This window comes from Oncorhynchus clarkii, chromosome 20, assembly GCF_045791955.1.
Source record: "Oncorhynchus clarkii lewisi isolate Uvic-CL-2024 chromosome 20, UVic_Ocla_1.0, whole genome shotgun sequence".
NCBI classification, from domain to species: domain Eukaryota; kingdom Metazoa; phylum Chordata; class Actinopteri; order Salmoniformes; family Salmonidae; genus Oncorhynchus; species Oncorhynchus clarkii.
The window spans coordinates 46629171-46644650 of NC_092166.1; the positions used below are offsets into that span (position 1 = coordinate 46629171).

The following is a 15480-nucleotide window of genomic DNA, read 5'->3' on the forward strand; positions in this document are numbered from 1 at the left end:
AAATTATTTATAATTATGTTCTGGACTCCCGACCATCCGCTTAAGAAAAAATCATCCCATGGCTGAATGTAGTTGGGGACAATATTCTGTGGGACTATGTCTTGTGTGCAGCAGGAGGAAGGATACATCCACAAGGCATGATGGGGGCCTCGTAGTCCATGCTGGCTTGCTCCTGTCTTCTGGAGCCAGCCCTGAAAACCATCGAAGACACAAACCTTAAAATGACATCTCATATTGTATTGCATTACAGTAGTAGAGCATATGAATTATCGTATGAATGATTCATTTGATACATGACTAGGTGTTTGGCACAGTGGGGATAATAGCCAGAATGCTATTTTATGAGAGCCTAAAACAATTAGCCTGGTCCCAGATCTGTTTGTCCCGTCTTGCCAACTCGTATGGTCATTCGTAAGACATCCCAAACCGATATGGGACCAGACTAGCCTACAAGTAAGTAGTCACTTGAGTGTGTAGGCCGAGTCCTCTTCTGTACTCTTGCTGTTGACCAGGCCAGTGGTGGGGGTCTGGAGAAAGTCGATGAAGAGGATCTCCTGAGCAAAGTCAAAATGACAGTTCCCTGGTCCCTTCCTGATGAGGAAGCCCTCTGCTGGAGAGATGAGCGTATCGTCCAGAGACACATGGATCACCTTCACCTGGAGCACACATGAATAGGATTAATAAGAAATGTGTTTTCGTAAGGAATAGGGATTCACCCCTTAACAATTTTTTTCTATCAGTCAATATTGAAATATCTTTAAGGATCTATGGCAGAGTGTGAATGTATAGTAATTGCATATATTGTAAATGCACACTTACGGAGCATCGTATATATTTGTACAACTACAATGCACTGCACCTTTAATGACAAGACTCACAAATGCAAAAGCAACCTACAGGGCCCAGATATTTCATTTTGAATTGACACTTCCACCAGGCTACTAAAGCCAGTTCTCCATCCCGGCGACTCTCTCTCTCACCCCCCTGTAGGAGTCCTCTGGGGTCTTGTTGTAGTTCCAGATGCGGAGGCCAGCCACCGTCTGGGCCTTGTCAAAGTTCACCGTCAGGGTGTGGTGCTGGCCACAGGAGAATGGAATGAGCCACATGTGCTGGTCCTCAGTGGTGATGTTGTGGCCATCAATGAGTCTGTACAGAGGAGAGAGACACACCTCACTGATTCAGGAATATGTTTGAAATTAAAACTTACAGTTATGAATGTAACTACTGTTCCCTGAAGGAGGGAATAAGGTAGAAAAATATTACGGAGAGAGTCAACACCAATCACATTCACCGTAAGAACTGAAATCACGCCCAACGGGTCAATGGATGCAGAGCCAGCCCTCGGAGACCCCGCCTTCCTTGCTATAATACCGGGGCTTGCATTCATTTCCTCAATTCAGTACCGCTCTTCAGCAAGCCCAAAACCCCTAACGACGCAGGGCCAAAATATTTTACACCTCGTTCCTTCCTTCAGGGAACAGTAGTTATTCATAACTGAACGTTCCCATTTAGTCGGTCACTCAGTATAACATACTATGGGGACATACAATCACGCCCTAAGCCAGCTTAGAGGGTACCAAAATAGCAGGCACACGGCAGTCCAAGCACACAGGTTTAACCGGCTCCAAAAAGGGGTTACAGAAGCCACCTTTTCCCCTAATACTTATCTGAGAAGCCTGAATTGTCAGAGACCTATATAGGGACCCATTACCTTCTTTAACTTGGTTATGCTCACTGACACGCTGCCACTGCAGCCCAAGTCCATAGACCCCATGGTTCCAAGTAGAAGTCGACCGATTAATCGGCATGGCCGATTACATTGCACTGCACGAGGAGACTGCGTGGCTGGCTAACTACCTGTTAAGCGAATGCAGCAAGGAGCCATGGTAAGTTGCTAGCTAGCATTAAACTTATCTTATAAAAAACAAGCAATCTTAACATAATCACTAGTTAACTACACATGGTTGATGATATTACTAGTTTAACTAGCTTGTCCTGCGTTGCATATAATCAATGCGGTGCCTGTTAATTTATCATCGAATCACAGCCTACTTCGCCAAACGGGTGATGATTTAACAAGCGCATTCGCAAAACAAACACTGTAGTTGCACCAATGTACCTAACCATGAACATCAATGCCTTTCTTAAAATCAATACACAAGTATATATTTTTAAACCTTCATGTTTAGTTAAAAGAAATTCATGTTAGTAGGCAATATTAACTAGGGAAATTGTGTCACTTCTCTTGCGTTCTGTGCAAGCAGAGTCTGGGTATATGCAGCAGTTTGGGCCGCCTTGCTCGTTGCGAACTGTGTGAAGACCATTTCTTCCTAACAAAGACCGTAATTAATTTGCCAGAATTGTACATAATTATGACATAACATTGAAGGTTGTGCAATGTAACAGCAATATTTAGACTTAGGGATGCCACCTCGTTAGATAAAATACAGAATGGTTTCAAGATGGCGTAGCAGTCAGACGTCTTGTCGTGTCGTGTCCCTTGTATATATCGTTTTTTTTTAACATATTTTTCTTTGCATATCTTTTAGAACATTTTACTAAACCTCAACATCTAAATACTCTCCTGCAACCCGCCTCACCCAATGTAGCGTGGATCTGCTTTTTTCCCCTAAAGTATTTATATTTACTTCGGATCCGGAACCCCTCAACTGAAGCTAGCCAGCTAACTACCAGCTATCAGTCAGCAAACCATTGCTAGCGGTCATCAGCTAACCTTTAGCTCGGAAAGCTCTCGCCAGTTCGAACAACGCGACTCTAACCAGAGCATAACGGACCTATTATTTTTATTTTTATTATTTTTATCCCCGGATTCCCACCGCAAACGGAACATTCTCATCATTCTCATTCTCAATCAACCCCGGATGATTACTCCTGGCTAGCGTTTCCATCCACTTAGCTTGAAGCTAGCCCGGCCAGAGCTCCTGTGCTACCACCGAAGCATACTCCTGGGCTACAATATCCGGACCCACGACCGGTCTATCGAAAGAGCTGCAAAACCTGGACCCGTACAAATCAGCTGGGCTTGACAATCTGGACCCTCTATTTCTGAAACTATCCGCCGCCATTGTCGCAACCCCTATTACCAGCCTGTTCAACCTCTCTTTCATATCGTCTGAGATCCCCAAGGATTGGAAAGCTGCCACAGTCATCCCCCTCTTCAAAGGGGGAGACACCCTGGACCCAAACTGTTACAGACCTATATCCATCTTGCCCTGCCTATCTAAGGTCTTCGAAAGCCAAGTCAACAAACAGGTCACTGACCATCTCGAATCACACCGTACCTTCTCCGCTGTGCAATCTGGTTTCCGAGCCGGTCACGGGTGCACCTCAGCCACGCTCAAGGTACTAAACGATATCATAACGGCCATCGATAAAAGACAGTACTGTGCAGCCGTCTTCATCGACCTTGCCAAGGCTTTCGACTCTGTCAATCACCATATTCTTATCGGCAGACTCAGTAGCCTCGGTTTTTCTGATGACTGCCTTGCCTGGTTCACCAACTACTTTGCAGACAGAGTTCAGTGTGTCAAATCGGAGGGCATGCTGTCCGGTCCTCTGGCAGTCTCTATGGGGGTGCCACAGGGTTCAATTCTCGGGCCGACTCTTTTCTCTGTATATATCAATGATGTTGCTCTTGCTGCGGGCGATTCCCTGATCCACCTCTACGCAGACGACACCATTCTATATACTTCCGGCCCGTCCTTGGACACTGTGCTATCTAACCTCCAAACGAGCTTCAATGCCATACAACACTCCTTCCGTGGCCTCCAACTGCTCTTAAACGCTAGTAAAACCAAATGCATGCTTTTCAACCGTTCGCTGCCTGCACCCGCACGCCTGACTAGTATCACCACCCTGGATGGTTCCGACCTAGAATATGTGGACATCTATAAGTACCTAGGTGTCTGGCTAGACTGTAAACTCTCCTTCCAGACTCATATCAAACATCTCCAATCGAAAATCAAATCTAGAGTCGGCTTTCTATTCCGCAACAAAGCCTCCTTCACTCACGCCGCAAAACTTACCCTAGTAAAACGGACTATCCTACCGATCCTCGACTTCGGCGACATCATCTACAAAATAGCTTCCAACACTCTACTCAGAAACTGGATGCAGTTTTTCACAGTGCCATCCGTTTTGTCACTAAAGCACCTTATACCACCCACCACTGCGACCTGTATGCTCTAGTCGGCTGGCCCTCGCTACATATTCGTCGCCAGACCCACTGGTTCCAGGTCATCTACAAGTCCATGCTAGGTAAAGCTCCGCCTTATCTCAGTTCACTGGTCACGATGGCAACACCCACCCGTAGCACGCGCTCCAGCAGGTGTATCTCACTGATCATCCCTAAAGCCAACACCTCATTTGGCCACCTTTCGTTCCAGTTCTCTGCTGCCTGTGACTGGAACGAATTGCAAAAATCGCTGAAGTTGGAGACTTATCTCCCTCACCAACTTCAAACATCTGCTATCTGAGCAGCTAACCGATCGCTGCAGCTGTACATAGTCTATCGGTAAAATAGCCCACCCAATTTTACCTACCTCATCCCCATACTGTTTTTATTTATTTACTTTTCTGCTCTTTTGCACACCAATATCTCTACCTGTACATGACCATCTGATCATTTATCACTCCAGTGTTAATCTGCAAAATTGTAATTATTTGCCTACCTCCTCATGCCTTTTGCACACAATGTATATAGACTCTCTTTTTTTTCTACTGTGTTATTGACTTGTTAATTGTTTACTCCATGTGTAACTCTGTGTTGTCTATTCACACTGCTATGCTTTATCTTGGCCAGGTCGCAGTTGCAAATGAGAACTTGTTCTCAACTAGCCTACCTGGTTAAATAAAGGTGAAATAAAAAAATAAAATACACTGAAAGAATCAATGTTTTGTTTTCGAAATGATAGTTTCCGGATTCGACCATATTAAATTACATCATGTTCATATTTCTGTGTGTTTATTACATTATAATTAAGTCTATGATTTGATAATTGATAGAGCAATCTGACTGAGCGGTGGTAGCCAGCAGCAGGCTGGTAAGCATTCAGTCAAACAACACTTTCCTGTGTTTGCCAGCAGCTCTTCGCAATGTTTGAAGCACAGCGCTGTTTATGACTTCAAGCCCATCAACTCCCGAGATTAGGCTGGCAATACTATAGTGCCTATAAGAACATCCAATAGTCAAAGGTATATGAAATACAAATGGTAGAGAGAGAAATAGTCCTATAATTCCTATAATAACTACAACCTAAAACTCCTTAACTGGGAATATTGAAGACTCATGTTAAAAGGAACCACCAGCTTTCATATGTTCTGAGCAAGGAACTTAAACATTAGCTTTTTTTACATGGCACATATTGCACTTTTACTTTCTTCTCCAACACTGTGTTTTTGCATTATTTAAACCAAATTGAACATGTTTCATTATTTATTTGAGACGAAATTGATTTTATTATTATATTAAGTTAAAATAAAAGTGTTCATTCAGTATTGTTGTAATTGGCATTATTACAAATATATATACAAAAAAATAATAATAATAATAATAATAAATACAAATTTAAAAAAAAAAATCAGATTAATCGGTATAGTTTTTTTTTTGGTCCTCCAATAATCGGTATCGGCGTTGAAAAATCATAATCGGTTGACCTCTAATTCCAAGAACAATATTTACACTACATGGCCAAAAATGAACAGCTTATTTCAAATTCATGAGCATTAATATAGAGTTGGTCCCCCCGTTGCTGCTATGACAGCCTCCACTCTTCTGGGAATGCTTTCCACTTGATGGTACAGGGACTTGTTTCCATTCAGCCACAAAAGCATTAGTGAGGTCGGGCACTGATGTTGGGCGATTAGGCCTGGCTTGCAGTTGGCGTTCCAATTCATCCCAAAGGTGTTCGATGGGGTTGAGGTTAGGGCTCTGTGCAGGCCAGTCAAGTTCTTCCACACCGATCTCGACAAACCATTTCTGCATGCACCTCGCTTTGTGCACGGGGGCATTGTCGTGCTGAAAACAGGAAAGGGCTTTCCCCAAACTGTTGGCACAAAGTTGTAAGCACAGAATACAATGTTGTTGATCCATCCTCAGTTTTCTCCTATCACAGCCATTAAACTCTGTAACTGTTTTAAATCGTCATTGGCCTCATGGTGAAATCCCAAAGTGGTTCAGTTCCTCTCCGGCAACTGAGTTAGGAAGGGTGCCTGTATCTGTAGTGACTGGGTGTATTGATACACCATCCCAATAAGAAATTTATAACTTCACCATGCTCAAAGGGATATTCAATGTCAGTTTATTTTTACATACAGTGGGGCAAAAAAGTATTTAGTCAGCCACCAATTGTGCAAGTTCTCCCACTTAAAAAGATGAGAGAGGCCTGTAATTTTCATCATAGGTACTCTTGAACTATGACAGACAAAATGAGGAAAAAATCCAGAAAATCACATTGTAGGATTTTTAATGAATTTATTTGCAAATTATGGTGGAAAATAAGTATTTGGTCAATAACAAAAGTTTCTCAATACTTTGTTATATACCCTTTGTTGGCAATGACAGAGGTCAAACGTTTTCTGTAAGTCTTCACAAGGTTTTCACACACTGTTGCTGGTGTTTTGGCCCATTCCTCCATGCAGATCTCCTCTAGAGCAGTGATGTTTTGGGGCTGTTGCTGGGCAACACGGACATTCAATTCCCTCCAAAGATTTTCTATGGGGTTGAGATCTGGAGACTGGCTAGGCCACTCAAGGACCTTGAAATGCTACTTACAAAGCCACTCCTTTGCTGCCCGGGCGGTGTGTTTGGGATCATTGTCATGCTGAAAGACCCAGCCACGTTTCATCTTCAATGCCCTTGCTGATGGAAGGAGGTTTTCACTCAAAATCTCACGATACATGGCCCCATTCATTCTTTCCTTTACACGGATCAGTCGTCCTGGTCCCTTTTTAGAAAAACAGCCCCAAAGCATGATGTTTCCACCCCCATGCTTCACAGTAGGTATGGTGTTCTTTGGATGCAACTCAGCATTCTTTGTCCTCCAAACAAGAAGAGTTGAGTTTTTACCAAAAAGTTATATTTTGGTTTCATCTGACCGCTACAAGTTACGTTGACATCCCTTCTTAAATCACTTGATAATGTTATGAAGTATGACATGCTCCTTTATTTTCTTAGTCTGCTCATACGGTCTCATGATCCAATTCCTGATTGCTACCCAGTCACCATGGGAAATGTCCAGTCTCTCTCACCCAGCTATCAGGGAGGCCGGAGATGGGCCAGGCAGTGTGGGCCATGACACGCCTGTTCAGAACAGCAGGAACGCCAAAGGCAAGAACCTGAAGCGCTGCTCAATCATCAACATGAAGCGGCAGAAGGGTTCCAAGAAGGTGCAGCCCAACGGGAACAACGAGAACAGCGTGACCCACCTCAACAACAAACACTTGGAGAAGTCTCAGTCCTGCACCAACCTGTCCTCCCTCACCCAGGACCAGAGTACCCCAGACCTCACCAAGAGCTCAGAAAACGTCCTCGCCAACTCCAACGTGGCCACCGACATGCCCAAGAGGGTGATAGTCCAGGCCTCAACTGGTGAACTGCTGCACTGGGTGAGTTTCTGTGTCGGCACTGCTACCGACTCTAGAATCTGTCCCCCAACGACCCAGGGCTGTGGCTGCAGAGTGTAGACCGCTTCCTGCTCAACCACGGCTGGGGGAACCAGAGCATCCTCACCCCAGCCAATGTGGTGTTTGTCTACATGCTGTGCCGCAAGGTGGTCTCCTCCGAAGCAGCCACCGAGCACCAGCTGCAGGCCATGGTGATCACCTGCCTCTACCTGACCTGCTCCTACATGGGCAACGAGAACTCCTACCCACTGAGACCCTTCCTGGTGGAGAGCTCCAGAGACATCTTCTGGGAGAGCTGCCTGTCTATAATCAACCTGATGCGTGGCAACATGCTCCAGATGAGCACGGAGCAGCACTATTTCTTCCAGCTGTTTGCCAACCCAAAAAACGAAAGCCAGGAGGAGAGGAGCCGCTTGCTCATCAGTCTGGACCGGTGAGGGGCCTGGGGAGAGGGTCCAGGGGAGGGCAGGGGCCTCCTCCAGTCTGGCATTTCAAAATGGAGGGAGGAACTTTAGTTCAGGGACTAGGAAAGGGGAAGTTTTGATGGGAAATTATGATTCACATATTGTGTGCTAAAATGAGGGTACATTTGGCTTGAACCCCAAAAGTTAAAATTGAAAAATTCAAAACGAATAATGAAAAAGATATATAAAAAAGGAACACAAATCTACAGCTATAATTTAATGTGGAGAAGACCAAGGCTGCAGCCCACCAGCCACACGACTGTTTCTCTGACTTTCTAAGACGTGCACTGCCTACCATAGGAGGGTGATTGAGCACCCTTGTGGGACTGGGCTAGTGCTCACATCACACTGAGACTGCAGCCTACCAACTTACTATTCTGACAGTCAGATGTGCACTGCCTATCACTGGTGGGTAGATGAGCACTGCAATACAGTTCATTTGGAAAAGTATTCAGACCCCTTGACTTTATTCACATTTTGTTACATTACAGCCTTATTCTAAAATTGATTCATTCATTCCCCCCCCCCTCAATCTACACACATTAGCCCATAATGACAAAAAAGTTAAAAAAAAAAACATTTTTGCAAATGTATAAAATAAAGAAAAGGAAATATCACATTTACATAAGTATTCAGATCCTTTACTCAGTACTTTCTTGAAGCAGCTTTGGCTGCAATTACAGCCTCAAATCTTCTTGGGTATGACGCTACAAGCTTGGCACACCTGTATTTGGGGAGTTTCTACCATTCTTCTCTGCAGATCCTCTCAAGCTCTGTCAGGTTGGATGGGGAGTGTTGCTGCACAGCTATTTTCAGGTCTCTCCTGAGATGTTCGATTGGGTTACTCAAGGACATTCAGAGACTTGTCCCGAAGCCAGTCCTGCTTGGTCTTGGCTGTGTGCTTGGGGTCATTGTCCTGTTGGAAGGTGAACCATCGCCCCAGTCTGAGGTCCTGAGCGCTCTGGAGCAGGTTTTCATCAAGGATCTTCGCTCTGTTCATCTTTCCCTCGATCCTGACTAGTCCTCCAGTCCCTGCCGCTGAAAAACATCCCCACAGCATGATTCTGCCATAACCATGCTTCACCGTAGGGATGGTGCCAGGTTTTCTCCAGACATGATGCTTGGCATTCAGGCCAAAGAGTTCAATCTTGGTTTCATCATACCAGAGAATCTTGCTTCTCATAATTTGAGAGTCTTTGGGCTGTCATGTGCCTTTTACTGAGGAATAGCTTCCGTCTGGCCACTCTTCCGTAAAGACCTGATTGGTGGAGTGCTGCAGAGATAGTTGTCCTTCAACACTGCAGAAATGTTTTGGTACCCTTCCCCAGATCTGTGCCTCGACACAATCCTGTCTCTGAGCTCTACGGACAATTCCTTCGACCTCATGGCTTGGTTTTTACTCTGACAACTGTGGGACCTTATTTAGACAAGTGTGTGTCTTTCCAAATATATATATTTTTTTTTAGAATAAGGCTGTAATGTAACAAAATGTGTAAAAAAAAAAGTCAAAGGGTCTGAATACTTTCCGAATGCACTGTATATCGAATGAAAGCCACAATAAACACTGACATGATAGACACTTAAGAGATAGAGTCAGTTGAATGAAATCCCTTACAATACTGTTGTTGGCTGTGTTGATGAAGTTGTTGACAAGTTAACTGGATAACGACTTAAAATAAAGGTAACTGCCAAAATAAAGGAAAAATCAACATAAAGTGTCTTAGTGGGGCGTTGGGCCACCACGAATCAAAACCGCTTCAATGTACCTTGGCATAGTTTCGACAAGTGTCTGGAAGTCAATTGTGGACTCTATGTTGGACCCCAGGAAGAGTAACTGCTGCATGTGCAGTAGCTAATGGGGATCCTAATAAACAAAACAATTGGAGGGATGCGACACCATTTTTCCAAGAGAAATTCCATTATTTGGTGTTTTGTTGATGGAAAACGCTGTCTCAGGCGCCGCTCCAGAATCTCCCAGAAGTGTTCGATTGGGTTAAGATCTGGTGACTGTCATTCAGTGACCACTCATGCCCTGTGGATGGGTGCATTATCATCCTAGCCATGGTAGCCAAAATAATGGCCGGCCCAGCATTTTTATACATGACCCTAATTATGATGGGATGTTAATTGCTTAATTAAATCATGAACCACACATGTGGAAGCCCCTGCTTTTAATACACTTTATCCCTTATCTACTCAAGTGTTTCCATTATTTCCTCACTTACCTGTACATCCTGTGGTCAGAAGTTACGCAGTTAGATCCATCTACATTGTCAGCAGTGTGAGGTCAGAGACACGCACGCACACACACAGACACACACACAGTACTGACTTATCGAGGGTGCGTGCTTCCTGGCTGTACTCAGGCAGGTCGTTGAGGTCCCGTGGCGAGGCATCCACCATGGTCAGGTCCAGAGGCAGGCTGTCCCCCTCCTTCCCCACCACCTCTAACCCTGTCAGTCCCAGGTAGTGGGAGTCCCCCCACGTCATGCTCAACTCTATCCTAAGGCCTGAAGATGGGGAGGGGGGAGAGAAGGAGAGAGAGAGATCTTAGAGTCCGTGTGAAACAAGCTGAGCTAGCGACATTTTACAGAGAGCAAAATACAGTCCTGTGTTTAAAATGAGGAATTAATCATCAATAACACTAACTTAGAAGAGAGTACTCACACTTTCCGTTGTACATTCCTGGGATCTGCTCCAGGGTCTCCTCAGACTGACCATCAGTATGGTTCAGATGGAGTTTTAACTGAAAGATGGCAGTGAATAGAAACCAGAAATGTTAGTGCTAGGCTGGAAAAAAAACCTGCACGTCTTGTATCAATCGGGCAGGTAGCCTAGTGGTTAGAGCATTGGACTAGTAACCAAAAGGTTGCAAGATCGAATCCCTGAGCTGACAAGGTAAAAATCTGTCATTTTGCCCCTGAACAAGGCAGTTAACCCACGGTTCCTAGGCTGTCATTGAAAATAATAATTTGTTCTTAACTGACTAGCCTAGTAAAATAAAGGTTAAAAACATAAAACATTTTTTTTTTTAAATGTATCCAGGCTTTCCATGTTTTCACTGTACAGTCCCAGTCAGTCATGTTGTACTCACAGCGAGGTCGTCCTCGGGTCTGAAGCCAGCCTGGGTGAAAGGTCGTTCCTCCCCCTCTCCGTTGGCCGTGCGAGGCCTCTGCAGCTCCTCCTCATACCCCACCAGCTCTTCGAAGCCCTCCGCCTCACCGCAGAACGTCTCGTCGTAGCGCGACATAGCCTCCAGGATCTCATCATCCGTGGTGAACAAGATGGTGTCCCCGAACTGGTCCAGACCTAAGAGGAGAGGGGTGGAGGTATAATTCAAGATGTTAGAGGCAAACATGTTTTAATGCATGGGCAACAAACATAAAGAACACAAGCTCTTTCCATGACATATACTGACCAGGTGAATCCAGGTGAAATACATGATCCCTAATTGATGTCACTTGTTAAATCCACTTCAATCAGTGTAGATGAATGGGAGGAGACAATTGAGACATAGATTGTGTTTGTGTGCCATTCAGAGGGTGAATGGGCAAGACAAAATATTTGAGTGCCTTTGAACGGGCTATGGTAGTAGGTTTGTGTCAAGAACTGCAACACTGATGAGTTTTTCACACTCATCAGTTTCCCGTGTGTATTAAGAATGGTCCCCCACCCAAAGGACATCCAGCCAAATTGACACAACTGTGGGAAGCATCGGAGTCAACATATGCCAGCATCCCTGTGGAACCTTGTTAGAGTCCATGCCCCGACAAATTGAGGCTGTTCTGAGTGCAAAAGCGGGGGTGTGCAACTCAATATTAGGGAGGCTTTCTTAATGTTTGTACACTCAGTGTATTTTGTCACCAAACAAATGCTGTAGTTCTACGATCTAAATTAATATAATACATGAAGCTCGTAAAATAAGGACCTATTATAGGCCAACTGTGGTAGAACTATAACATGGGCTACATTTGGGTGTCTAAGTAGAGAGGCTATCCCTCACTCATGATCCCCCCTACCTCCAGACAGTGTCCCTGACGCCTTGGCGATCTCTCCCCTGAAGATGCACCTCCCATCCAGCAGCATCTCAGCCTCCTTCACCCCCCTGAACGAGTGGATCCTGGACTTGTTGTAATTCCACACTCTTATCATGGCCACCTGACATGGCCCAGCGAACTCCAGGTAGATCACGTGACTCATCCCCTGGGTGAACGGCGCCAGCCACAGGTGCATGTCGTCCTGCGTGCGGTTGATTCCGTCGATTAGGTTGGCAACCACGCGCGGGTCTTTGCCGTAGGCGGGCAGCACGTTAATATCAGGCGGGTCGGCTTGGATGTGGGCGGGCCGGACGGGCTGACCGCTGGAGCTGAAGACTTCCAGACCGTTGAGGCCCACGTAGTGGCGGTCACCCCATGTGGACAGGATGTTAATGACCAGACGTTGACCACGTGGGAGGACCGGAATCTCAAATTCTGGCTCGGCAAAAAGGTCATCCACCGGGTCATCGCAGAAGCCCCCTTGAGGGGCGGGTGAAGAGAGGTGGGACGAAGAGGGGAAGGGGCTGCAGGGGGGGCCTGCTGGGTCAGAGGTGATTGTGGCGATACTGGCGGCTCTGGAGGAACGCTGGAGGAACTCGTCAAAGATGTCGCCCTCGAAGCCCATGTTGGAGATGCGACCACGCTGGCACTGGTTGAACTTTGTGAGGGAGTCCCAGGACTCCATGAGGTTGTCATCCTGGGCCTGCCGGCTGTGGAGCGTGGCCCGTGGGGTACGATGCTGCCTCTTGCTGATGCTGCCTGACACTGAACTTGGCTCCTCTGTGGAATCAACACACTCATGTTACCTCAAAGACCATGCAGAGTACCTAATACAAGTGTAGCTAAGCAAGCTTATTTTTTGACCGTTTTATACATTGTGGTACTCTATATCATTTTGCGATAAGAATTCTCCAACTAAAGTTATGACCCACAATAATCCTAAAATAATTGTACATATTCCAGTTATGAAGAAGATAAAAATGTTATGGTAATGATTATGTAATTTTCACACTGAATAGCCCAACTTAGACAGCTGGTGTGATATCTGTTGTGGACGTGTCAGCTGAAAGTTATGGTCAGAACCAGCTGGCATGTGCCCTGTGTGTGTGTGTGTGTGTGTGTTGTGTTTGTTTCCAGATAGGGGAAAAACAAGCTATTACTAGAGGGTCTGGTGGGGGTGGGGGGGGGGGTGGGGGGTCTGTCTGTTGTCATGGAGATAAAGAGAGATTATTATAGGATCCAGGCCTAGATTTGTTGTGATGCAGCAATCTGACTGCTCTATAATCTCATTTAGGAAAAAAAATAAGATATGTCTGGTCTGCCGTTTACAAGAACAACGAGATTTCTCAATATCCTCAACGTTGGGAAACCAATGGCAGATCCTGGGGGGAAAACATTCTTGAGTTGCATAATAAAGGCAAGTAGACAAACAGGCTACCACTAGAGATGATTCTGTCTCAAATCACATTAACTTCTCATATCTTGCCTGCACAGCTCAGTATGCAGAGTAGATAAAGGAGCCGCAAAAGTATTGTACAAATGAAATTACTCACACAGGTCTTAGGACCACACGTACACACACACATACACACACACACAGTATATTATCCTACCTGTGGTCAGTCCAATGGCTCCATGCTGGTGCTCCTCTTCTGGTTTTCTGCTACTAGTGTTGTTGTTCATGCCTGAGCTCCTACGTCCACTAACAGGCCAGTCCTGGTGCTGCTGGTCACCTCCCAGGTCCAGAGAATCTGCACACCATTGGCCCTCGTTCACAGTCCTCTCCACCCCCCGACACACCCTCCCCGGGTTACAGCCCAGCTCCGGGAGCACCGAGGTAGAGGTGGATTGGGGGAGGGGAGGTTTGGGCTCCACAGACTGCTGGGGCACTAGCCAGAGGGGTCTCTCCCTTCCGGCCTCGCAGCCCTCGGGGGCGCTCCGGGCCAGGGGCTGTAGCCACTGGGGACTCCTGGAGGAAGAAGGCTGGGTGGTGACTGTGCACTCTGTGGGTTGACCCGACTGCTCCAGCTGCTGTTTCAGAGGGGGGTGGGGGAGGGCCAGGTCCGGAGGGTCCATGTCAAAGGAGTCCCTCTGTAGGGGGGGACAGTTTGTAGATGTGGGGGAGGGGGGATTGTAGATTTGATCCTGCATGTCTATCCTGACCTGGGCTAGCCCCTCAGATAGTCTGTGGTTGGGGTCTCGATTCTCCCCTCTGCTTTCCACCCACGCGCCACTCTCGTCATGGCGCTGTGGGCTGGCACCCCGCAGACTGTGGCCGGACCCCACTGGGCTGGGAGAGAAGGATTCTGGGACTTGGAGTGCCTGGAAGTCGATTCTGGTGCTGTAATCAAAGATCTGGTTGCCACAGCCCTTGTCCAGCTCACCTTCAAACACCAGAGTGCTGTTGAGGTAAAGATTCACATGCCGGGCACCAACGTCCAGGTCCTAAAAAAGAACAGCACAGCTATTTCAAGCTCTAAGCAGGGCAATATTTAGGTAATGCATGGATTTCGGTAGACCGTATAAGAAAAGCAACATCGAAAATGAAAAATGAACAAGGAAAATGTCAAAGAGCTTGAATAATGATGTGAACGTGACATAGATCAACACTGAAACTGATACCATACTGTTAACCAAGGAGCTTTCTAGTTGTAGGCCCCAATATTCTTTCCCACAGGTATGTAGACAGAGTCAATTAAGCTAACCGTGCAGACGAAGTCAACTGTAAAGCTAATTGTAATTAGTCTCCTTACCAACACACACAGACAGACATGGTGGATGGCTAAATGGCTAAGACCAGACTCAAATCTCCTCAATCCCTGCTTATTAAATCAGTGTATCCCCACCCCATGGATCCCACAGTATCAAACAGCTCCTTACCTTGCATCCTAAAACACACCACTAGAACCTGAAATAGGACTCAATGAACAGAGACACTGCTAATATCAACCCATATCATCCACAGTTCCAGACAGACCCCTGGTTGCCTGGGCTTTGTGATTCCCGTCCTTCCCTTTTGTGACAGCAGCAGGGCGAGAGCAGTAACCTGGGCGTCCCCTCACTAATCCTCCAGGTCTAATCTCTTACTGTTCCACATTTGGACTGACTGGTAGCTCACACAGACACGGCTTGAAGGCTATACCCTCCCTCCCAAAGCCTTCTGCCAATATGGTGGTCACCCTGTAGAATGACAGGGGCTGGCTGAAACAAGCTGGATTTATGAGCAACTGTTAACAGATGATGGTGTTTATCTTAGTAAACCCTGAACTAGGACTGGTGTAATGAACCAATCAGAGGCTTTATATGTGTATGGGCTGCACATACAGTAAGTGCTA

The 15480-nt window shown here is 46.0% G+C and overlaps 1 protein-coding gene and 1 pseudogene across 1 annotated transcript in view; one reads left to right on the plus strand and one right to left on the minus strand.

Moving 5' to 3' along the window:
- Positions 1-15480, minus strand: part of LOC139376437 (katanin-interacting protein-like) — a 43192-nt gene that overhangs the window by 6969 nt on the left and 20743 nt on the right. The window contains 8 exon segments of the mRNA XM_071119037.1: positions 127-191; positions 466-656; positions 981-1146; positions 10441-10618; positions 10776-10854; positions 11203-11417; positions 12128-12925; positions 13759-14590. Of these exon segments, the coding sequence (XP_070975138.1) occupies positions 127-191; positions 466-656; positions 981-1146; positions 10441-10618; positions 10776-10854; positions 11203-11417; positions 12128-12925; positions 13759-14590 (2524 nt within the window).
- LOC139377459 (cyclin-dependent kinase 5 activator 1-like) lies at positions 6896-8182 on the plus strand (annotated as a pseudogene).